The sequence below is a fragment of the Acanthochromis polyacanthus genome, chromosome 19, assembly GCF_021347895.1.
Source record: "Acanthochromis polyacanthus isolate Apoly-LR-REF ecotype Palm Island chromosome 19, KAUST_Apoly_ChrSc, whole genome shotgun sequence".
In the NCBI taxonomy this organism is placed as follows: domain Eukaryota; kingdom Metazoa; phylum Chordata; class Actinopteri; family Pomacentridae; genus Acanthochromis; species Acanthochromis polyacanthus.
Genome location: NC_067131.1, coordinates 31138926 through 31162655, shown reverse-complemented (window position 1 = coordinate 31162655; position 23730 = coordinate 31138926). Strand labels below are relative to the sequence as shown.

At 35.3% G+C, this 23730-nt stretch overlaps 1 protein-coding gene and 1 long non-coding RNA gene across 3 annotated transcripts in view; one reads left to right on the top strand and one right to left on the bottom strand.

Moving 5' to 3' along the window:
- Window positions 1-23730, bottom strand: part of stxbp4 (syntaxin binding protein 4) — a 54010-nt gene that overhangs the window by 24508 nt on the left and 5772 nt on the right. For both annotated transcript variants that reach the window (XM_051939515.1, XM_051939514.1), the window contains 10 exons: window positions 20623-20696; window positions 20447-20542; window positions 20298-20367; window positions 18189-18263; window positions 9751-9836; window positions 7226-7376; window positions 6125-6257; window positions 4242-4348; window positions 3755-3977; window positions 2568-2649 (listed from right to left, as the gene is read on the bottom strand). In XM_051939515.1, the coding sequence (XP_051795475.1) occupies window positions 2568-2649; window positions 3755-3977; window positions 4242-4348; window positions 6125-6257; window positions 7226-7376; window positions 9751-9836; window positions 18189-18263; window positions 20298-20367; window positions 20447-20542; window positions 20623-20689 (1090 nt within the window). In that variant the 5' untranslated portion in view covers window positions 20690-20696. The remainder of the gene's footprint in view (window positions 1-2567; window positions 2650-3754; window positions 3978-4241; window positions 4349-6124; window positions 6258-7225; window positions 7377-9750; window positions 9837-18188; window positions 18264-20297; window positions 20368-20446; window positions 20543-20622; window positions 20697-23730) is intronic.
- On the top strand, window positions 1198-9438 carry LOC127531086 (uncharacterized). Its single transcript, XR_007937979.1, has 2 exons — window positions 1198-1558; window positions 3753-9438. It is a non-coding gene; the product is annotated as an uncharacterized LOC127531086 (long non-coding RNA).

The window sequence follows — 23730 nt, the reverse complement described above, 5'->3', positions numbered from 1 at the left end:
CTGGAAATGTGAGTCGCGCTGTGTGCGTTGAAGCCGTGTATAGAGAACGGATGGATGAATATTTGTTTTTGTCGGACAAATGTGTTTTTCTCACCCGCTGTGGTAATCACATCTGAAAGTGGTTTATACCGGCGGATTCATGAGAATCTAAGCTTTCCATCGGTGTATAGTGTTTGTATAATCGCGTTTGCAGCCGTCGGACATTCTTGAAATTCCTATGCAAATTAGTAGGTGTACCACCGGCGGTACACCTACGACGCACTGAAGCGTAAAGGGTTAAACAAACAAACAGAGATATAAACAACCAACAAAGATACAAGTAAACAACAAAGATTTAAACAAACAAACAAAGATACAAACAACCAACAAAGATACAAGTAAACAACAAAGATTTGAACAAACAAACAGATATAAACAACCAACAAAGATACAAGTAAACAACAAAGATTTAAACAAACAAACAGAGATATAAACAACCAACAAAGATACAAGTAAACAACAAAGCTTTAAACAAACAGAGATATAAACAAACAGACACACAATGTCCACAAAATAACAACAAGAAGACACAAAGTGACGCAAAAACACTAAAAGCAACTGATAAAATACATGAAAGAACTACAAAGATACACTTAATGACTACAAAGTGAACACAAAGCTACTGCAAAAACACAAATAACTACAAAAACACAAAAAGCAGCTGCAAAAACACAAAATAATCAACGATTGAAACACAAGCAACAACAAAAACACACAAATGAACCTTAAAAAACACAAATCAACAATAAAAACATAAAAAGCAGCTATAGAAATTACAATGTGCAACTAAAAACACACAACACAACTACAAAAACACACAAAGCAACTGAAAAATCACAAGAAAATCAACTATTATAAAACAGAAAACAACAAAAACACACAAAGCAATCAACTATTAAAACACAAGCAACAATAAAAACACACAAATGAACCTTAAAAACACAAATCAACTAAAGAAACAAACAAAGCAGCTGAAAAATTACAAGAAACTCAACTATTATAAAACATAAACAACAAAAACACACAAATGAACCTTAAAAAACATAAATCAACAATAAAAACATAAAAAGCAGCTATAGAAATTACAATGTGCAACTAAAAACACACAACACAACTACAAAAACACACAATGTAACTGCAAAAACACACAAACCAACTTGTGAAATGACCACAAACACACACACTAACACACAGTAGTGCTGTGTGTCTCTGGCTGTGTAGTATGTTATAAATATCCTCCATCTGAAGGCGTGACGTCAAACCAACAGGGAGGAAAACCTTCACACACGGTCGCCATGACGCCTCACGCCTCAGCAGCCAATCAGAGAGCAGACCTCCCGCCTGCATCACTTCCTCCTCTGACCGGCGGCCAACCAGCAGCCATCTGTCGCCTCCAGACTTCACTCTGAGCTACAGCTCCAATAATCCATCACCGATAATCTACAGTCAGCTGACCAATGGGAGTCAATGGGAGTCAATGGGAGGAGGTCGGGGTGGATGGAGGGTCCACAGCGCCAAGGTTATGTTACAGACTAACACATTTCAGACCATTTCTGAGATAGACAGGGTTTGTTTGTTTAGTTTATGAAGACAGCTTATGTCATTTTACACTAGAGTTATTTTAGAGAATGTTTATGTCATTTTATACTATTTTAGAGTTATTTTAGAGAATGTTTGTCATTTTATATTATTTTAGAGTTATTTTAGAGAATGTTTATGTCATTTTACACTAGAGTTATTTTAGAGAATGTTTATGTCATTTTATATTATTTTAGAGTTATTTTAGAGAATGTTTGTCATTTTATATTATTTTAGAGTTATTTTAGAGAATGTTTATGTTATTTTAGACTAAAAGTAATTTTAGAGAATGTTTGTGTCATTTCTACTATTTTTGAGACATTTTAGACACATATTGAGCTTTTTCAGACCATTTCTGAGACATTTTGGACATGCTTTGACTAGTCTGGGACATTTTTTTGTCTTTTTGGATCATTAATGAGTCACTTTGGCTGAGTAACTCAGGACAAGTTTCAAGTTGTTCTGGACAACATTTTGAGTCATTTTGGGTGGATTTTATGTAGTTTTGGACAATTCTGATGATCAAAACTTTAATTTCTTCAGTTTAGATTTTGATTATTTTTGTCACTTTTTGTAATAATTTTGAACAAAATCTTTGAGACAATTTTAAGAATTCTGGAGTCATTTTAAATAAATGTTTAGCCATCTTAGAAAAGCGTTCAGATATTTCTAGTAGTTTTATATTTAGTAAAAGTCAGTTAGAGATGTTTTAGGCCATTTAGACAAACTTTTGTTCGTTGTGTGAAAATTTTAGAGTAATTCTGGACAGTTCTGATAATTTACAAATTTAGGTGTAATTTAATTTCTTCAGTTTAAATTTGGACAAATGTTTAAGGCATTTTCTACCAATTCTAGACTATTTTTAAAACAGTTTGGAATGTGTTTCTAATGGTTTGGGTTGCTTGGGCAGGTTCATTATATTTATTGGTTGGAGGTAAATAAAAACGTACCAGTGTTTGTCTCAGTGCTGCTGTGAGTCTCTGCTGGGGAGGAAACAAGAGTCTGTTCTGTTCGAGCTGGAGACACTCGGACCTGCAAACAATCACACAAATAAACAGGAAATAAACAGTCAGTAAAATGTAGTTTATTGCAGAGATTTTATTAGATGTTTGTTCCACACTGAAACGTCTCACCGAAAACAGGAACTTGTGGTTTCTGGTGTTTTCTTTAAGTCTTTATTTTTGGCCTCACTGTACTTCTGTAATTATTGTCCTACTTCTTCCAGCCTCATCTGTGCTGCTGCTGCAGTTTTTGAAATGCTTTTCAAGTAATTCTGGATTTCTTTTTGTCTTTTTGGGTCATTTTTGGGGTAATTTTCTACAAGTCATTGATAGAGAAGTCTTGAGACATGAAATCGTGAGATATAAAACATGAAAAGACATACATATATTTTAGTTTTTTGAGTGTGGACAACCTTTTGTTGTTTTTACACATTTTTAAAAAAGTAATTTCAAGTTTAAGTAATTTTTGAGACATTTGACAGAATTTTTGACACAAGCTTCAAGCAGTTTTGGACATTTATTTGTCTTTTGTCTTATATTATCTCATCCATGTCATCTAATCTCATTTGACCTCATCACATTGTATGTATTCTAGTCTCATTTCATTTTTATCTTATCTCAGTACATCTCAACACATCTCACTCATTTCTTATCTTATGCTATCTCATCTCATCTCCGCCATCACATCTCATCTCTTTTTATCTCATCATATCATGTCTCATCACATCTTCATCTCATCATATTTTCTCATATTATCATCAAATTTTATTTCATCACATCTCATCCTATCTCATCTCATCTCATTTCTTCTTATCTAATTTTATTTCATCACATCTCATTCTATCTCATCTTATCTCATCCTATCTCATCTCATTCTATCTCATCACATCTCATTTCTTCTTATCTCATCTCATCTTATCTAATTTTATCTTATCTCATAACATTTCATCCTATCTCATCACATCTCATTCTATCTCATTTCATCACATCTCATCTCATTTCTTCTTATCTAATCTTATCTAATTTTATCTCATCTCATGACATCTCATCTCATCTTTTATCGTCTTATCTATCTCATCTCCTTCTCATCTGATCCTATCTCCTCCCATCTCATCCTATCTCATCTCATCTCAGACCTGGGTGACGTTGACGGTGGGCAGGGTCTCGCTGGCTGGGTTCCTGCTGGAGGTGATCTTGGTGACCATGGTGGGCTGTGGAGGTCCAGGTCCCAGCCCTGGAGCTCTGATCTGGGGTCCTCCTCCCCCGGAGCCCTGCAGAGAGATGGGACTGTGTGGTCCACTGCTGGAGCTGGAGGAAGACCTCCGCCTGATGAAGGCAATCTCCACTGTGGGGTCAGGTCTGAGGAACAGGAGAGTTTAAAAACATCAGACAGCAATAATTTACAGGATCAATAAATTGTAGTTACATAGACCTGATCATCAATTTAGTCTGAATTCTTATTTGAGAAGCAAACTAAATAAATACATTTATAAAAACCCAATAAATATATGAGCAGAAGGGAGCAAACCCAGTAAAACCTGCTGATTTGAAGCTACCACTATCTGCTGCTTCTGTTTCTGTTGAATAACTGATGCTTTAGAAAGAGTCTCCAGGTGAGTTTACCTGAGTTTGGTTCTTGTCAGGATGCTTCTGGCCTCCTCATACGTCACTCCAATCAGAGATTCTTTGTTGATGGACACCAGCTGATCCCCGACCTGCAGCCTGCCGTCCTGAAACACCAGGAAAACCAAGAAAACACAATAAAAACACAAAGAAGACACAATGACAACACCATGAAAACACAATGAAAACACCATGAAAACACCAAGAAAACACCATGAAAACACCACGAAGACACAATGAAAACACGACGAAGACACAATGAAGACACAATAAAAACACCATGAAAACACCATGAAGACACCAAGAAAACACCATGAAAACACCATGAAGACACAATGAAAACACCATGAAAACACCATGAAAACACCATGAAGACACAATGAAAACACCATGAAAACACCATGAAAACACCATGAAGACACAATGAAAACACCATGAAAACACCATGAAAACACCATGAAGACACAATGAAAACACCATGAAAACACCATGAAAACACCAAGAAAACACCATGAAGACACCAAGAAAACACCAAGAAAACACCATGAAGACACAATGAAAACACGACGAAGACACAATGAAGACACAATAAAAACACCATGAAAACACCATGAAGACACCAAGAAAACACCATGAAAACACCATGAAAACACCATGAAGACACCAAGAAAACACCAAGAAAACACCATGAAGACACAATGAAAACACCATGAAAACACAATGAAAACACCATGAAGACACCAAGAAACACCATGAAAACACCATGAAGACACCAAGAAAACACCATGAAAACACCATGAAAACACCATGAAAACACCATGAAAACACCATGAAGACACCAAGAAAACACCAAGAAAACACCATGAAGACACAATGACAACACCATGAAAACACAATGAAAACACCATGAAGACACCAAGAAAACACCATGAAAACACCACGAAGACACAATGAAAACACGATGAAGACACAATGAAGACACAATAAAAACACCATGAAAACACCATGAAGACACCAAGAAAACACCATGAAAACACCATGAAAACACCATGAAAACACCATGAAAACACCATGAAGACACCAAGAAAACACCAAGAAAACACCATGAAGACACCAAGAAAACACCAAGAAAACACCATGAAGACACAATGAAAACACCAAGAAAACACCATGAAAACATCATGAAGACACAATGAAAAAGTCTAAGTCATGAACACGGTTGAAGTATCTCATGACATTTTGAGCACTTTTTAATCATTTAGGACCATTTCTGAGTCATTTTGGACAAATGTTTGAATCCTGGGTTGAGTCTAAGTCATGAAAATGTCTTCAGACATTTTGAGCACATTTTAAAAAAAATCTGGACAAAGGATGAGTCATGTCAAACAAGTTTTACGTCATTTTGGACACATTTTCAGCCACTTTAGACACTGTTAGAGTCACTTTGAAGAGATTTTTAGTGATTTAGGACAAATGTTTAGCTATTTCGGACATATTTTTAGTATTATTGGACAAGTCCTAAGACATTTTGACCATTATTTAATCAATTTGGACAAACTATGAGTCATTTGAGGCAAGTTTTATGACATTTTAGACAGTCATCCATCCATCCTCTGTACACCACTTTATCCTCACTAGGGTCATGGGGGGTGCTGGAGTCTATCCCAGCTGACTCGGGTGAAGGCAGGGGACACCCTGGACAGGTCACCAGTCTGTCACAGGGCTCATTTCAGACATATTTTCAGTGTTTTTAGTCAGTGAGAAAACGTTCTGGACGTATGCTTCTTCATCTCATCGGCTTCATTCTCAGCTGTTGGTCCATGCTCCAGCCTCTTTACATTTACTGAATCTTTAGAACCAATCATTGATCAGACCATACTGACCTTCTGACAGTCTCCTCCAGGCACTATTTCCTGAATGAACACCATTGGTCCTTCGGCACGGTTGGCTCCGCCCTTGATGACCAGCCCCAGGCCCGTTCCCTTGGCAACGCATATCAACTGAATGACACTGTCACTGGAGAGAGGAAGATGATTAAAGTAACACCAGCCGTCCTCCTCCCACTGCTGAAGATGCTCTTCACTATTTATAGTGCAACGCTTTATGTAACGAGACAAAAACAGACTGCTGAATCAACCAGATCAGAGAGCTTCATTCTGCAGAAATCACAGAAAGTTCAGCTCTTCTCAGGTTGAATAAATGAACAGGAGTTTCTAAAAGATGTCACATATGAGAATCAAGAGTTTGAAGAAGATAAATCATCAATTAAAGCCTGAATAAACACTGATAAAACTATATTTATCACATGTTCTGTTACATCTTTTTGTAGCTGCAACATCAGATCTAGACCTCACTGAAAAATACAAACTTCTGCAACATTTAATTAGTGCTAGTTTTGTTTTGTTTTGTTCTATTTTTCAGTGATGAATTAGTGAATTTCAGAAGTTGGAACATTCCTGTAAACTGTGAGAACGTTTTATTACTAAACAGATCATTTCCAAAAAGTGGTGAGAAATTATTTTATCAAATCTGCAAATGACGCTTTACGAAAATCAAGAATTCTTTCACCAATAAGAATGAATTTTTGTTGTAGATGTTGGATCAATAATTTAACTGCAAATAGAAAACAGTTTTATAAATTCCACCATTGAATATCACCTGTTTCTGATCTATATTAATGTAACTAGCATGAGCAATAATTAGTGGTTAACTTTAAAGGAGGATCACGGAGTAGAGTTTTGCTTTATCAGCATTGGAGATGAGTTGTGAGGAGTACAAAAAGGTTTGTAAGGCGTTGACGGTAAACAGAATCAGTGAAATAAGTAACAGCATCGTCTGCATACAGGCTGATACTGGATCCACTGATGTCTGGTTGCTTTAACAGAAAAACAGTTTAGTTTTTATCTGACAAAGTAAAACACTTTGTGGCTCCATTCTGATAACTTCTCAGTGAATGCAGGAGGACTGAAGTTATTTGTGTTCACCTGAAGGCGTGCGCAGGCGTGTGCACGGCGTGCTGGTGGCTGGTGTAGGTGGAGGCCTGGCTGTAGGCGGTGACCCCCTCTTTAGGGCTCAGCAGCTGGGGGCTCTCTGATCGGGAGGAAGAGGAGGATGAAGCCGTGTCCGTCAGCTTCCCTGAATAAAAACCACAGAAGAAGAAAGAGGCGAGGTGAGCAGTGGGAGGCAGAAATAGAAGAATAGAAGAAGAGTGGGAGGACGGAGACCAACTCAGATCTTCACAGGAGCTGCAGGAAGTGATCGCTGCTGTTAAACGTTTAGGTGGAAAATGAGAAGTTTGAGGAGCTTCAGGACACTTTTAGGAAGGACGGCATTTTAGGAGATGTCTGGAAAATACAGATGAAGATTCTCCTAGAACTTTGTAAAGTAACGGCATTTTGGAAAAGTCAAGACATTTTTGTGTCAACATTTGTGGAGTAGAGAAGTTTCTGTAAGTGAGAACTTCAATAAGTGAGAAGTTTGGAACATTTTTGGAAATGTAAACAAGTAAAGAAAGGACGTTCCTACAAAGTTTGGTCATAATGAAGGTACTTTTGGAGGCATTTCTTGAAAACGATTCCGTTTTTGGAAACATTGGACGTTTTTGAAGAACTGAGGATTTTCTGAGTATTTTGGACATTTGCAGAAAGTGACTCGTGTTGAAAAGTGTAAACATTTGTTTGGTAAAGACGTTTTAGGTAAGGAGTGTTTTTAAGTGAGAACTCAAATAGAATTTTTTGGGGTAATTTTGGAACATTTTGCTTTTAAAAATGCTTTTTTTTACAGTAAAGAAGTTCTTGTAAAGTTTGGTCATTTCTGTAAAGTCAACATATTTTTGGAAAAGTGAAGACATTTTTGTGTAAACAGTCTTCAAAGTAGAAATATGAGAACTTCAGTCCAAGTTTTTGTGGAACTTTTCAAACATTTCTGGGAATGGTGGACAAATGAGGATGTTTTGTTTTTTTAAATAAGGAAGTTCTTGTAAAGTTTGGTAATTCCTGTAAAGATTCTTCTGGAAAATGGGCTCATTTTTGTAAAGCAAGGACACGTTGAAAAAGTGAGGCCTGTTTAACAAATGATGCCGATTTTGGAAATTCTGGACGTTTTTTGAAAAAGTGAGAATTTTCTAGATCTTTGGACATTTTTAAAAAGCGACAGCATTTTTGAAAACAGTCTTGTGTCAACAGTCATTTAATTAGAAACGTGAGAACTTTACTAGAGTTTTGGTGAAGTTTTGGAACATTTCAGGAAACGGTGGAAAAGTAAGGAAGTTTTTAAGTAAGAAAGTTCTTGTGATAGTTTTGTAACTTCTGTAAAGTTATTCTTGGAAAATGAAGACATTTTAGCCTAAAAATGATGCCGTTTCTTGGAAACTCTGGACATTTTGGTAAAATAAGAAACGTTTTGTAAAACGACGGCATTTTTGAAAAGATTAGGATTCTCCTGGAATTGAGGATATTTTTTAGAACTTCCTTTACAAAACTGTAAATGGAGGATGGATGTAAAATGATCTTTTTGAAAACATTAGGACTTTTTTAAAACAGTGGATGTCTTCTGAGATGTGAATATTTTTGTTGTGCTTTACAGAGGTGGGACGTTTTTCACAAAGTGAGAACTTTTCTAGGATTAAGAACATTTTTATAAACTGAATATTATGTTTGTAAAGTGAAGACATTTTTGTAAATAAAAGATGTTTGTGTAAAATGAGGATATTTTAAGAACGAGAAAATAAAAAGCACAATCAGGAAATGTCTTCAAAAAGAGAACATCTTTTGAAAGAGAAGTTTTAGAGATTTTTCAAGAAAAGAGTGAAGAGAAAAATACTGAAGACTTTTTTTTCTGAACAGTCGGGGAGTTTTCTAAACGTTGGAACATTTTGGACCATCAGTATGTTCAGAAAGTCAGAATATTTCTGGACAACGCCTTCTGAACGTCTGAAGATCTTCTAAAGAGTTTTGTGGAGAAATTTTGGGACATTTTTATTTCATTGTTTTACTTCAAAGGTTCAGTTGCTGCAGAACATCTGGAGTCCTGAGTCTGATAAATGTTTAATTAAATGTTTGATAAATGTTTGATAAATATTTAATTAAATGTTTGATAAATGTTGGACTAAATGTTTAATTAAATGTCTGATTAAATGTCTGATTAAATGTTTGATAACTGTTTAATAAATATTTAATAAAATGTTTGATAAATGTTAGACTAAATGTTTAATTAAATGTTTCATAAATGTTTGATAACTAGTTAATTAAATGTTTCATAAACATTTAATTAAATGCTTGATAAATGTTAGACTAAATGTTTAATTAAATGTTTAATAAACATTTAATTAAATGCTTGATAAATGTTAGACTAAATGTTTAATTAAATGTTTCATAAACATTTAATTAAATGTTTGATAAATGTTAGACTAAATGTTTAATTAAATGTTTCATAAACATTTAATTAAATGCTTGATAAATGTTAGACTAAATGTTTAATTGAATGTTTAATTAAGTGATAAATGTTGTACCTGTGCAGAGCTGCGTGGGTGAGATCCGTCCTGAAGCTGTGACGTTATTGGATCCGTACTTTTCCATCAGCTCAGCAAACTCCCTCCTGAAGGAAACATGAACGCGACACTTATTCAGTTTTATACCGTAAAAAAATAATCTGCGGCAAAAAAAAAAAAAAAAAAAAGGATGGAGAACTGGAACATTAAAAAGTTCCGATAAAAACGGCAGATACCAGTAAAACAATGATAAATTATCTGCTTTAAACACAGCAAGACGCATCCTGTAAAAAAAAAAACCTATTTTTAAAAACACACATTTGGGATGCAGACATTATTTACAGTCTCATCAGTCTGAAAATTAATAATTTATTCAAGCATGAAATAATTATTGACCATTTTTCAGTCCGAATATAAAAACATTTTTTGTGCAATAATGATGCTTTTTGCTGATTTAAATTATCATCAGTTTAAATTAATTTGTCAGTCTTGTATTTTTAATAAATACATATATTAATAAATATTTAATACATTTGTGTAATATTTTACAGTATTATCAGCATGTAAACGACCACTTTATTTTTCTTTGATTTACAAATAGTAAAAAAAAAAGTTAAGCATTGTAATTTGATTGATTGATTTTATTAGTTATAATATGTGGCTTAATTAAACGGGAAAAAATAAAAATAATAGAAAAATGTTCGAGTTATAGTCATAGTTGTGTTTTTTTGTTGTTGTTGTTTTCAGATTTGGAGACTCCAGTGACACAAAGATGATTTTTAGGAAGTTATGACAAAAGTTTTAAGGAGAATTCATGATGTGTGAAAGAAAAGCAGCCAACTATGGGATTAATTTCCACGTCTTTTGTGTTTATTTCACTTTAAATCCGCCTGAAACGCTGCAGAGAAACCGATCCGTCAGCGTTTGTCTCCCTCTCATGGTCGCCGTGGAAACCTGAGCCCGACTCTGACCTGGATCTGATCCGATCTAATTCTCCTAAAGAGGATCTGAGCTGAGACAAAACATCCTGAGATCAGAGCTCAGAGGTCCGAGTGTCGCCTCCACACTGACCTCCAACCCACAAACTCTCCAGACGAAAACCAGATCAATAGAATCTGAACCAGAACCAGAAACAAACTGAAAAAAATATTTAATTTATAACAGAACCAGAGGAAAGAAACACAGTTCTCAGTGCCACATAGATTTTAAAAATATATGAATAAAATAAAATTAGATATAAGGAAATTACGTATGATATAAAGGAAAAAAATATATCATAAAATTAAACATTATAAAATAAATTAAATAGAAACATAATGCAACATAATATAGTGAAATAAAATAATAAAATAAATAAAATACAATACAATAGGAAAAGTAAATATAATGAAAAACAAATAAAATAAAATATAAGAAAACATAATACAATATAATAAAATGAGATGAAATATAATGAAATAAAATAAATGCAATAAAACAAAATACAATAAAATAAAATGAACTATAATGAAATAAAACCAGTCAAATAAAATGAAATTAATTAAATATAATATAAAAATGAAATAAAAGAAAATATTCTGTAATAAAATGAAATTAATTAAAATGAAATTAAATTAAAAATCTGAGAGTAAAAATGTGCAAATAATTCAACCAGAACAAACAAAGAAGAAAAAACTATAAATGATACCAGAACCAAAAATATCCATGGAACCTGATAAAAAAAGGTGATTATTAGCGATCATTTTGAGATGATTCATTTACCGTCTACACCGTAAAAAGCAGGTAATTACTGTCCTTATTAAAAATAAAGACTGACATAAACGGTCGTTTATTCTTTAACAAGGTTCAACATAAAGTTTGACTGGATTTAAATCAGAAAAATATAAGATTTTACTGAGATTTAAATATGAATATGTAGGAACAGTAAATGAAGAGTTCATTTGCAAAAACAGATAACTCTGTTTTGATAAATTTTCAGAAAATATTTTATTTTATTGTTTACTTGAGATAAAATCAATCAAACTGAAGTTGATTGGATTTGACTCAGTAGAAAAATACATGACAAAATAGAGAAAAATAAATTATTAGTGTTATTATTATTATTATCTCAAGTAAACAATAAAAAAATGAGTTTTCTGAAAATTTATAAAATGGAGTTACCTGTTTTTGCAAATGAACTCTTCAAATATTTTATACAAGTATTTATGATTGATTATAAAATGTAGTAAAATCAAAGAATGAAATTATTAATTCAGACGTTAACCATAAAAATGTTAAAACATTAAAATCTCTATTTTTCTAAATAATTGTTTCTACTTTTACAATATTTGACTGTAAAATTACATCAATTTTTCACAACAAAATGTTTTTACTGTACTAAAAGCAGCAGAATAGAACATTATTTTACAGATATTTTTAGTTTTTACGCTTCATAAAGTTCCTCTGTGTGTTTTCTGGCCTCTTTGCTGCCAGATTTTTATTTTTTTAATGATATATTTAATTATTGCTGTCGTCCTGAGCCGGGCTGAGCGCTCCGGGGGTCGCTCCTGTGGATTAGCCGGATTAAATCGTCCGTGATTTCATCCAAACACTTCCCGGACCGGTTGTCATGGCGACACATCCCAGAGGTCAGACCTGCTTTATTCAACGCAAACAAGATTAGAGGAACTTAGACGGCATTGTTTCAGGAAATACACCCGGCCCAGAAGAAAGAAACCTGAAGAAACTACGACCAGAAAACAGAGAAACGAATTCACTTTTATTTCCTGTAAAAATATTATTATTTCAAAGTCCATAAATTATTGTGGTAGTTTGGTCAGATTAAACCTGTGTTTTTAATGTGTTTCTTTTAGCTTAATAATAACACTAAAAATAATAATATTTTATTCACAAAACAATTCTAAAATATTTTAAATATATTATAATGTGGTGAAATTACTAAAAACTTAAAAAAGAGAAAATGTTGACTAAAAATTTAAACAATTAATTTTTTTAAATTTATTGATGTTTTATTCATTTTTTATTATTTATATTAACAACTTGTAATTTGTTCAAATTGAATCAAAATGTCTGAAATTACTCAAAAATAACTAAAAGTCACAAAATGTATTATTATTATTATTACTGTTATTACATATCTAACATTATTGTGTGTAATTACACATATAATAATAATAATAATAATAATAATAATAATAATAATAATAATGACAAACTAATTCACATTAATTATTCAAAATTTCCAAAATGACCCAAAAACACAAACATTTGTTGAGAACAACTTTAAACTTGTCCTATATTAATCAAAAAATGCACAAAAAAAACAGATCATCTGAATGTAAATAATCGTACAGATTCTACGTGGTGTTGACCAGAAGCTCAGGCTTTCTGTGGATTTTTACGGATTTCTGTCATAAACAAACCCTCTGATTGGACGCTGCTGCAGATGTTGGCCGGTTTGAACTGACGGCTTTAGCAGAGAAAACATCTGGAACGTCTGACTGTGAGAATCTGAACCAGCTGCTAGTTACCCAGGATGCACTGCTGCTGCACGAACGACGACGGAAATTTATTAAATACCAGTTTATCTACAGAGAATCATAAGTTTGACCTCATTTAATGCTGCAGCTGGAAAAACTATGAAAATATAATAAAATATAAAATAAATACATTTTACACACACACTAATAATCATCATTTCAGATAATATGCACTGTACACATACATTATATGTTAATATACAGGGATATATTACATACATAACATTACAAATACTACTAAGGCTACTACAAATAATAATAATTATACCAATAGAATAAATAATTACTATTTTAATGATGTATTATTTATAACTAATAACAATAACAATAATAACAATGATATAAATCATAAAAAATAATATACATCATAATAAAATAACACAAATTATTCTTAGTATTTTATTAGAATATATGCTATTATTATTATTATTATTATTATTATTATTATTAATAAAAATAAAATATGTTACAACACAGGAATAATAATAATTATTAAGAACATATAACGGATTACTTGGACTGAATTAATTATATCAATATTTAAATTCTAATTTATTCTGTGTAATTATCATTCAATTATTTACTATTATTATTTAATTAGCAATTATGGAAGCAAATATCCATCATGACTCGTGAACAGACTGGATGCAGTTTTATTTTCTTCATTCTGTTTAGAGCTGCTCTAATGTGTGGATTTTCCTGTTTATCTTGTTTAGATTTCATGATATTAATGATAAACGTGTCCTGCATAGCACCAGAACAGACGTCCTGAGTGTTTCCTGTGTGGATGTTTAGACCCCAGCAGCCTCCTGCTCAGTAAACCACAGACTGCTGCCTCCAGCTTAGAAACCACACAAACTGCAGTGTCCTGATCTGACTTCACCTCCGTGGCTCAGCTTGTTTTTCTGTTTGTCTGATCTGAACCTGTGACGACAGACTCCCAGCTGTGTTGCATCACGCTGTCCTCGCCGTGACCCGTGTCCCGGCTGCACGCCATCATCAGCACAATCCACTCTGAAGTGTGAAACTAATCGCAGCAACAATGGAGGTCGAGCTGAGAGGTGACGGTCGGACGCGTCGGCATAAAACCGGCTCAGGTTTAAATTCCTCATCATGAAGATTGAAATGAAGGAAACGCTCTGCAGCTACAACAACATGTGGCCTTCAGTCAACTACTGCTGATACAGTTTTTATCGAGCTGCATGAAAACTAAAGAACACTCCAAGAAACTGAGAAAAGTATCAGTCAGGACGACACAAGAACATTTAAAGTTCCTGAAGATCTCTGAGTCCAGTTAAATCCATCATTAAGGAATGGAAGGAAGATGGAATGCGAATAAATCAGAGAGAGCAGGACAAGGCCAGAGAGACTAGAGAGGGAGGCCACCAAGACTCTATGACTCCTCTGAAGGAGAAAGAGACTAGAGAGGGAGGCCACCAAGACTCCTATGACTCCTCTGAAGGAGAAAGAGACTAGAGAGGGAGGCCACCAAGACTCTATGATTCCTCTGAAGGAGAAAGAGACTAGAGAGGGAGGCCACCAAGACTCTATGACTCCTCTGAAGGAGAAAGAGACTAGAGAGGGAGGCCACCAAGACTCCTATGACTCCTCTGAAGGAGAAAGAGATGAGAGAGGGAGGCCACCAAGACTCTATGACTCCTCTGAAGGAGAAAGAGACTAGAGAGGGAGGCCACCAAGACTCCTATGACTCCTCTGAAGGAGAAAGAGATGAGAGAGGGAGGCCACCAAGACTCTATGACTCCTCTGAAGGAGAAAGAGACCAGAGAGGGAGGCCACCAAGACTCCTATGACTCCTCTGAAGGAGAAAGAGACTAGAGAGGGAGGCCACCAAGACTCCTATGACTCCTCTGAAGGAGAAAGAGACTAGAGAGGGAGGCCACCAAGACTCCTATGACTCCTCTGAAGGAGAAAGAGACTAGAGAGGGAGACCACCAAGACTCTATGACTCCTCTGAAGGAGAAAGAGACTAGAGAGGGAGGCCACCAAGACTCCTATGACTCCTCTGAAGGAGAAAGAGATGAGAGAGGGAGGCCACCAAGACTCTGACTCCTCTGAAGGAGAAAGAGACTAGAGAGGGAGGCCACCAAGACTCTATGACTCCTCTGAAGGAGAAAGAGACTAGAGAGGGAGGCCACCAAGACTCTATGACTCCTCTGAAGGAGTTCCATCTTCAGACTGTTCATCCAACAACTGCTGTCTGTTCTTCACCAGTCAAAGCTTCATGGAGACAAAGAAAGACTCTGATGGAAAAAGCTCCAATTAAATCTGGACTAGAGTTCACCAGAAGACACGTGGAGACTCTGAAGACACCTGGAAGAAGGTTCTTTGGTCTGAGGAGACCAGGATGGAGCTTTATATCCATCAGACTAGATGATATGTTTGATGGACACCAAACACTGAACATCATCACAAACACACCATCCCCACTGTGAAGCACGGTGGAGGCAGCATCATGATGTTCCTCAAGCAGCAGGTCCTGGAAGGCTGGTAAAGGTAGAGGGTAAATGAAATCCTGGAGGACAACCTGATGCAATGTGAAGAGAACTGAGACGTGGAGAAGACCAGTTTTCCATCCAGATGATGAGTCGAAGCAAACAAAGATCCTCAGAGATGTTTGAAGACAACAAGGAGGAAGTTCTGGAGGAGTCAGAATCCAGACCTCAGTCCACCTGAGAACTAGAGTCTGGACCTGAAAGGTTCTGATGATCAGGATCCCTGAAGAACCTGACAGAGTTTAACAGTTTACAAAGAAGAACATTTAGACTGATGGAGACCAACAGGATCATCTACTAAATACTGACAGGAAGGAGGTGGACACTTCAGGAAAAACTCATTTTCTGTTCTATATTTTTAATTTTTGGACATAATTTTGAAGAAATCTGTTTTCACTTGGACGTTAAAGAGTCTTTTTTCTGAATTACTGTCAAAAAATCCAAATGAATTCAGCCACGATTCAATGTTCACGTGTAAACCTCCTCCAGAGGACATCTCTGCTGTCACATTGAAGACCACCTGAACCTCGGCTGGTTCTATGACGTAACGCTCGGCCGGTTTCTGCTGATCTGGGAGCTGTTTGATCCGTGTCCCTATTGTGTCAGTCCTGGTTTGTGTTGAGGCCAGCAGAGTGCCAGGTCGGTTAGCCTCCTGCCCGTCACACGGCCCAGACCGCTGACGTGATTGGTTTCTCTGGGATGATGCTGCAGGTAAGAACACCTGCCCTCCTTTCTGTCCTCTGAGCTGGAAAACATCAGCTGCTGCCGGAGACGCTCCACAGCGGGAATAAAAGCAGATTCCATCTTTCTGAAGAGCCTCTTTTTAAATCCTGACTTTTCCTCCTCGCAGGCTGAATGAGGGATTCTAAGAAGCTTAGCGGCTCATTTTCATGATTCTCCAACGACCGGAGACGAGCAAACACCTGAAAATGTGGCAGCGGAGCTTTAAAAAGAGGAGAGAAATCCTCAACACTTTCTGTCTCACTGCTGGTATTTATAGTTTCAATCCACAGGAACTTCAGCAGCACAAAGACGTCAAAACACAAACAGACGTCCTTATGAGTAGATAATTAGCAATGAAATGAGATTATTATCTCAGAGTTTTGGTTTTGTTTATACCAAAATATATCAGCAGAGCTACTTATGTGGTTTGTTTCCATGAAATAAATTAACATTCATGGAGAGTTTTAGCTGGATTATTGTAATTCTGATCACACGGACAAAGAAAAGACCTTCTGGAGGAAAGTTCTGAGGTCAGATGGAACAAAACCTGAAGGTGAGGCCTTTAACCCCAAGAACACCAAACCTACACCAAGCATGGAGGTGGCAGTATCATGCTCTGGGGCTTTCTAGAAGAGCTTCTGGACTGGTTTCAGATTGCCTTGGGTGGGTCTTGAATTTCTTTAGGAGTAGTTTGGGTATGATTTTATCTTGATATTGTCCTGGTGTTTAACTGTTTTAGGACTGGTTTCAGACTGATTCTTTCTGAGCATTTTTGGACTGTATTAGGTTTGATTTTGGTCCTGGTTTTAGAACTTTTTGAGGATTGGTTTTAAACTGTCTCAGACAGGTCTTAGATATTTTTTTAACCCCAAGAACACCAAACCTACCATCAAGCATGGTGGTGGCAGTATCATGCTCTGTGGAACTGGAGCTTTACACAAAGCAAATGGAATAATGAAGAAGGAGGATCACCTCCAAGTTCTTCAGGAAAATCTAAAACCATCAGCAGAAGGTTGATCTTGGACACAGTTGGATGTTTCAACAAGACAATGAGTCCAAACACACATCAGACGCGGTAAAGAAATGGTTCCATCAGGATAGAATGAAGGTTCTAGACTGGTCTCCTCAAAGTCCTGACTTAGACCCATCAAGAACCTGAAGACTGATGAAGAACCAAATCTGAGAGAGAAAGACATCAAATTTGTCTGAAACTTGTCGTCTTTCTGTCTCAGACTTGTCAGTTAAATCGATACTATAATGATACTGCCACCTCCATGCCTGATGGTAGGTTTAGAGTCCAGAGGAGTCAAAGATAAGCCAGAAGATTGAAACCAGAAGAACCGAACTGAGGCGGAAATGGACAAATTTAACCAAATATTAACATTTGTGTTTGTATATTTATGATCAGATTTTGTCATATTTCTAGAAGAAATATTTCTGAAGAAACCTTTAAAAAAATCTATGAAAGAACCAAAATACATGACTGTTTTTTGTGCTTCATTGATTTCATTACAGAAAATTCATAGTTCGAGGAGTCATTGGAAACTAAATGGTCTCTACAAGTGGACGTAAACTTTTGTCACCAATAAATGTGCTACAAAAAGATTCACCAACACACGACTTAGCAACCTTTAAAGGAAATAAAGCTCCTAAGTTAATCATTTCACACTAAAAGCTTCTTTACCTGGACTCATCGTCTCTGGCGACCAGCAGCGACATGTGATTGGAGAGAGAAGCCGTCCTCAGGATCTCCACGGCCCTATCAGGAAACAGAACAGAAAATACAGATGTTCACAGCTGGAACCAAACTCTTTGAGCAGAGACTGAAATGTGACTTAAATTCACCGTAATGACTCAAATCTAGTTTAAAACGACAAATTTACCGCTATTTTCAGGAACTTTCAAATAAATCTGGACTGTTTTTGAGTTATGTTGAACAAATTGTGACTCATTTTGAACATTTTTTGAGTTCATTTTTACAAATTTTATGTTATTTTGTAGAAGTTTCTAATCATTTCTGACAATTTGTGACTGAAAATCCAACCCACTGGATGAATAAATAAAGTCAGCATGGCTCAGAAACAGTGAACAGAGGAGCAGGCTGTTGGAGATCCATCCAGCATGGAGAAACATCTTCTACAGATCATGAGCAGAGACTCTAAACCGCACTAAATACTGTTCAAATTGTTCAAAAATGTCTTTTAGAAAAAAAATGTGAGTCATTTTTAAGTCGTTTCAGGTAATTTTGGATGGTTTTAAGTTCATTTGGAGTTTCAAGCTATTTCAGACAAGTTTTGAGTCATTTTGGATCATTTTTATGTCATTTCATGTTACTTTTGGCTCATAGAGCTGCAGGACTTTAGACTGAAACATCAACCACAGTGAGATAAAATGAGTGTTTACAGACGTGATTCCTTCAAGGACCATCAGAAAGTTGAAAATCTGATTATTGTTTCTGTTTTAACACTTTCTGGCTGATAAATGCCATCATTTTGGTCTCATTTAAGTAAACTTTTATCTGTTTTATTATCTTAAAAAACAACAAAAAGGATGCAAATGTCTCTTTTTGGTCATATTTTGCCTCTTTTTGTAGTTTTTTTTAACTCTTTTTGGTCATATTTTGCCTCTTTTTGTTGTTGTTTTTTTTTTTAACTCTTTTTGGTCATATTTTGCCTCTTTTTGTTGTTTATAAATCTTTTTGGGTCATGTTTTGCCTCCTTTTGTTGTTTATTTTTTACTTTTTGGTCATATTTTGCCTCCTTTTGTTGTTTTTAAATCCATTTTTGGTCTTGTTTTGCCTCCTTTTGTTGTTGTTTTTTCTTATTTTGGTCATATTTTTCCTCTTCTTGTTGCTGTTTTCTCTTTTCGGTTATATTTAGCCTCTTTTTTTGCATTGTTTTCTTATTTTGGTCATATTTTGTCTCTTCTTGTTGCTGTTTTTCTCTTTTCGGTTATATTTAGTCTCTTTTTTGCATTTTTTTCTTATTTTGGTCATATTTTGTCTCTTTTTGTTGCTGTTTTCTCTTTTCGGTTATATTTAGTCTCTTTTTTTGCATTTTTTTCTTATTTTGGTCATATTTTGCCTCGTTTTGTTGTTTATAAATCTTTTTTGGTCTTGTTTTGCCTCCTTTTGTTGTTGTTTTTTCTTATTTTGGTCATATTTTGCCTCTTTTGTAGTTTTTTTAAACTCTTTTTGGTCATATTTTGCCTCTTTTTCTAGTTTTTTTTTAACTCTTTTTGGTCATATTTTGCCTCGTTTTGTTGTTTATAAATCTTTTTTGGTCTTGTTTTGCCTCCTTTTGTTGTTGTTTTTTCTTATTTTGGTCATATTTTGCCTCTTTTGTAGTTTTTTTAAAATCTTTTTGGTCATATTTTGCCTCTTTTTCTAGTTTTTTTTTTAACTCTTTTTGGTCATATTTTGCCTCGTTTTGTTGTTTATAAATCTTTTTTGGTCTTGTTTTGCCTCCTTTTGTTGTTGTTTTTTCTTATTTTGGTCATATTTTGCCTCTTTTTGTTGCTGTTTTTCTCTTTTTGGTTATATTTAGCCTCTTTTTTTGCATTGTTTTCTTATTTTGGTCATATTTTGCCTCTTTTTGTTGCTGTTTTTCTCTTTTCGGTTATATTTAGCCTCTTTTTTTGCATTGTTTTCTTATTTTGGTCATATTTTGCCTCTTCGTGTTGCCGTTTTTCTCTTTTCGGTTATATTTAGCCTCTTTCTATAGTTGTTTTTCTCTTTTCCGTCACAGTCTGCTGTGTTTTTGTTGGATTTCTGCAGGTAAGCATGCAGACTCACCTCTCATTGGTCACCCCGATCAGACTGTTGTTATTGACATCCAGAATCAGGTCACCTGACTTAAGCCGACCTGGAACAGAGTGTGACAGGTGAGGGGGGATAACGCTGATCAGAATAATCATATTTGGACCCAGAGTAAAGAGGAATACCGTCCAGAGCGGCCAGCCCTCCTCCGATCACTCTCTTTATGTAGATCCCGAACTCCTCCCCGGTCAGCTCCCTGTAGCCTCCGATGATCTTCACACCTGTCAACAGACTGGGTTAGAAAGTGCAGCTTTGAATCAGCGCTGGACGGAGCTCAGAGGCCGGAGGTGGACGTGCTCACCGAGTCCCTTCTTGCAGTCGCAGAACTCGAGCTTGTGGACGGCCCGGTTGATGCCGTGAGGCCCCATGATCGTCCTGGCAACACAAACAACACGTCAGCCACACGCCACACGCTACACGGAGCTCCTCGCCGTCTGTTTGCTCCGCTGCACAAAATAATCAAATCCCGGCAGGATTTTGTCATCGGCCCCCTCCTCCCTCCTCCCGCCTCATCCGTCCAATAAAATCTCCTGAACCGGCGGCGCTTCCACCATGTGCTGACCTGGATGTCACATGGCTGGAAAGGAACATTTATCTGTTTATCCAGAGGTTCTACTCAGAACTTTAGGTTCTACAGCTGCTTCAGACGAGTCGAAACAGATCCTGGTTTGTTTCTGTGGAGGCAGCAAATACTGACGGACCAACAGAACCGGGTCTGAACCGACAGAACCGGGTCTGGACAAACAGAACCAGGTCTAGACTGAGAGAACCAACAGAACCGGGTCTGAACCAACAGAACCAGGTCTGGACTGAGAGAACCAACAGAACCGGGTCTGAACCAACAGAACCAGGTCTGATCCAACAGAACCAGGTCTGGACAAACAGAACCAGGTCTGGACTGAGAGAACCAACAGAACCGGGTCTGATCCAACAGAACCGGGTCTGGACTGAAGGGTTCTGGAGGCTCCATGCTGAGGCCAGAACAGCTGAACACAACACTGATAATGTTTAATTTTATAACTTCTAGATCTCTTGTTTGTTTATATTTTTAATGCGCTGAATATTTTACATATAGAAATTTTAATCACGTTGTGCGCTGTAAGTTTTTACATCTTTATATTTGTAAAACTTTTCTACACTATATTTTACATTATTTTTTTAAAAAATACATATTTTGTGCACTGTAAAAATAAACACTGCATATTTCTACATTTTTTTTAGATTCTTGCTTTTTCTTTCAGTTTTAAAAACGGAATATTATTACACGACCACCTTTACATTTTTGCACAATATATTTTTACATTATATATGTTGTCAGGTTTTTACAGTATATATTTATATACTACCCTCATCTGTAAAAACATTCACATTGTATTTTTTAAATGACTTTTTTTTACATTGTTACATATAGAATATTATTACATCAATTTCTTTACATTTTTGTACACTGTATATTTTTTATATTTTTATTGTATATTTACAGATTGTTTTTTCTTTACACTCTACATTTTACATTATCTTTTAAAAAGAACATTTTATTTAACTGTAAAAAAAATATAACTGTATATTTTCACAATGCATTTTTTTAAATTTCTGCATGTTATATTTTAAATAACATTTGTTTAAATTTTTGCATTTTTTACATATATGTTGCATTTGATTGCACCCTGAATATTTTTGAGTTTACCTTTCAAAATTTTTATGCATTTTATGCAATTTTTGTACGCAGTATATTTTAAGCTGTATATTTTTACATTATCTTTTTTCATGACATTAGTTTATTTTTGAAAGAACTTTTAAATATTTTTGCAAATGGAATATTATTACATCATTATTTGTACATTTTTATACACTATATTGTATTAAATTGTGTATTTTTATATTACTATTATTTTCCTGACATTTTTTAACACGTTACTTTTTAAAGATACTTTGTGAACTTCAAAAGAAAAAAATCACATTTTAACAGCTTTAAGATTTAAATAATTTACATATAATTTTCACATAACCTTCTTTTTGCCCACTGTATATTTTAACGTTATATATATTTTAGATTTTTGCACAACGAATATTTTTTCATACATTTTACATTTTGACATTGCACCTTTAAAATTTCTACACGTTATATTTTTACACAACATTTATTTACATTTTTTAATCTTTTGTTCATTAAATTTTTACACTGTTTAAATATCACATATTGTACTATATATTTACATTTTATAATATTACTACACAATGTTCTTTACATTTTTTACTGTATATTTTTACACTGTATTTACACCCCTTGTCAAAAGTATTGAGACGCTTTCTTATTCAAATAAATGAAAAAGCGTCTCAATACTTTTGACAGGGGGTGTATGTATACATTACATTGGTTTTACTTTTTGTACACTAAATATTTTTGCGGTTATTTTGCGGATATTTACAGTCATTTGCCAATTTGTAACGTATGTCTAACGGATTTTTCTACGACCGGATTTTTTACAGATGAAGAAGCTGAAGTTTGTTTGTACAGAATTGTGTATAAAATAAACACACTAAAGTTGTTTTATTTCCCGTCTTGCTGGTGAATCTGGCCTGTTTTCAGGAGGCGGTGCTGCTATAGGGTCCAGCTTATACGCCATGTAGGTGCGTTATGTAACGGATAATAAGGTCGCTGTGAAGAGGCTTAATTTAAATGAATAACATCCATCCTAAAGAACATCCACAGATATAATACGAATATTATCTATAAAGCAGACATCTGGTCCTCTGAACTCAAATAAAACATTAAAACCTGAGACAAACTGCTGGTTTATGAAGCTAATCAATAACTGAATTTATGTTGTTTTTATGATTTTATTGGTAATTATCTGGAAAAAGGGAACATTACTAAAATAAGAGTTATTAAGATTTTTTGCCGATTTAAATTGTTAAAAAAATTTTGAAGTGAAGCTTCGTAAAAGAACAAATTATCATCAAAATTCACCATTCACTAAGAAAAATTATGCATTTTATAAAAATACTGTTAAAAATGATGAATTTTTCCAGTAAATTTACTTTGCAGTTTTCCAGGTGTTTCTCTGCTCGCTGAGCTTCAGGTGAATAAATAAAATGAGATCACGGGTTCTAAGTAGAGCAGAACGTAATGAGATTATCTGAGGATGTTTCTCAGCCTCCAGACGAGTCGACGGTCCAACCTGGAACCTGCCGAGTCACGAGCAGCAGCTGCAGAACGTTTGCTCCTTCGGTTCCTTCGTCGGCAGTTCGTTCTGTTCAGAAAAGACAAACAGAAGCTGCAGAACGAAGCCGGCGGCCGGGACACGAGGGAGCAATTAAACTGATCGCTTAATACCCGATAATCTGCGCTACCTGCCCACAACGATTAGCGTCAGCAGCAGAACCCGGGGGAACGGTTCTGCTGCAA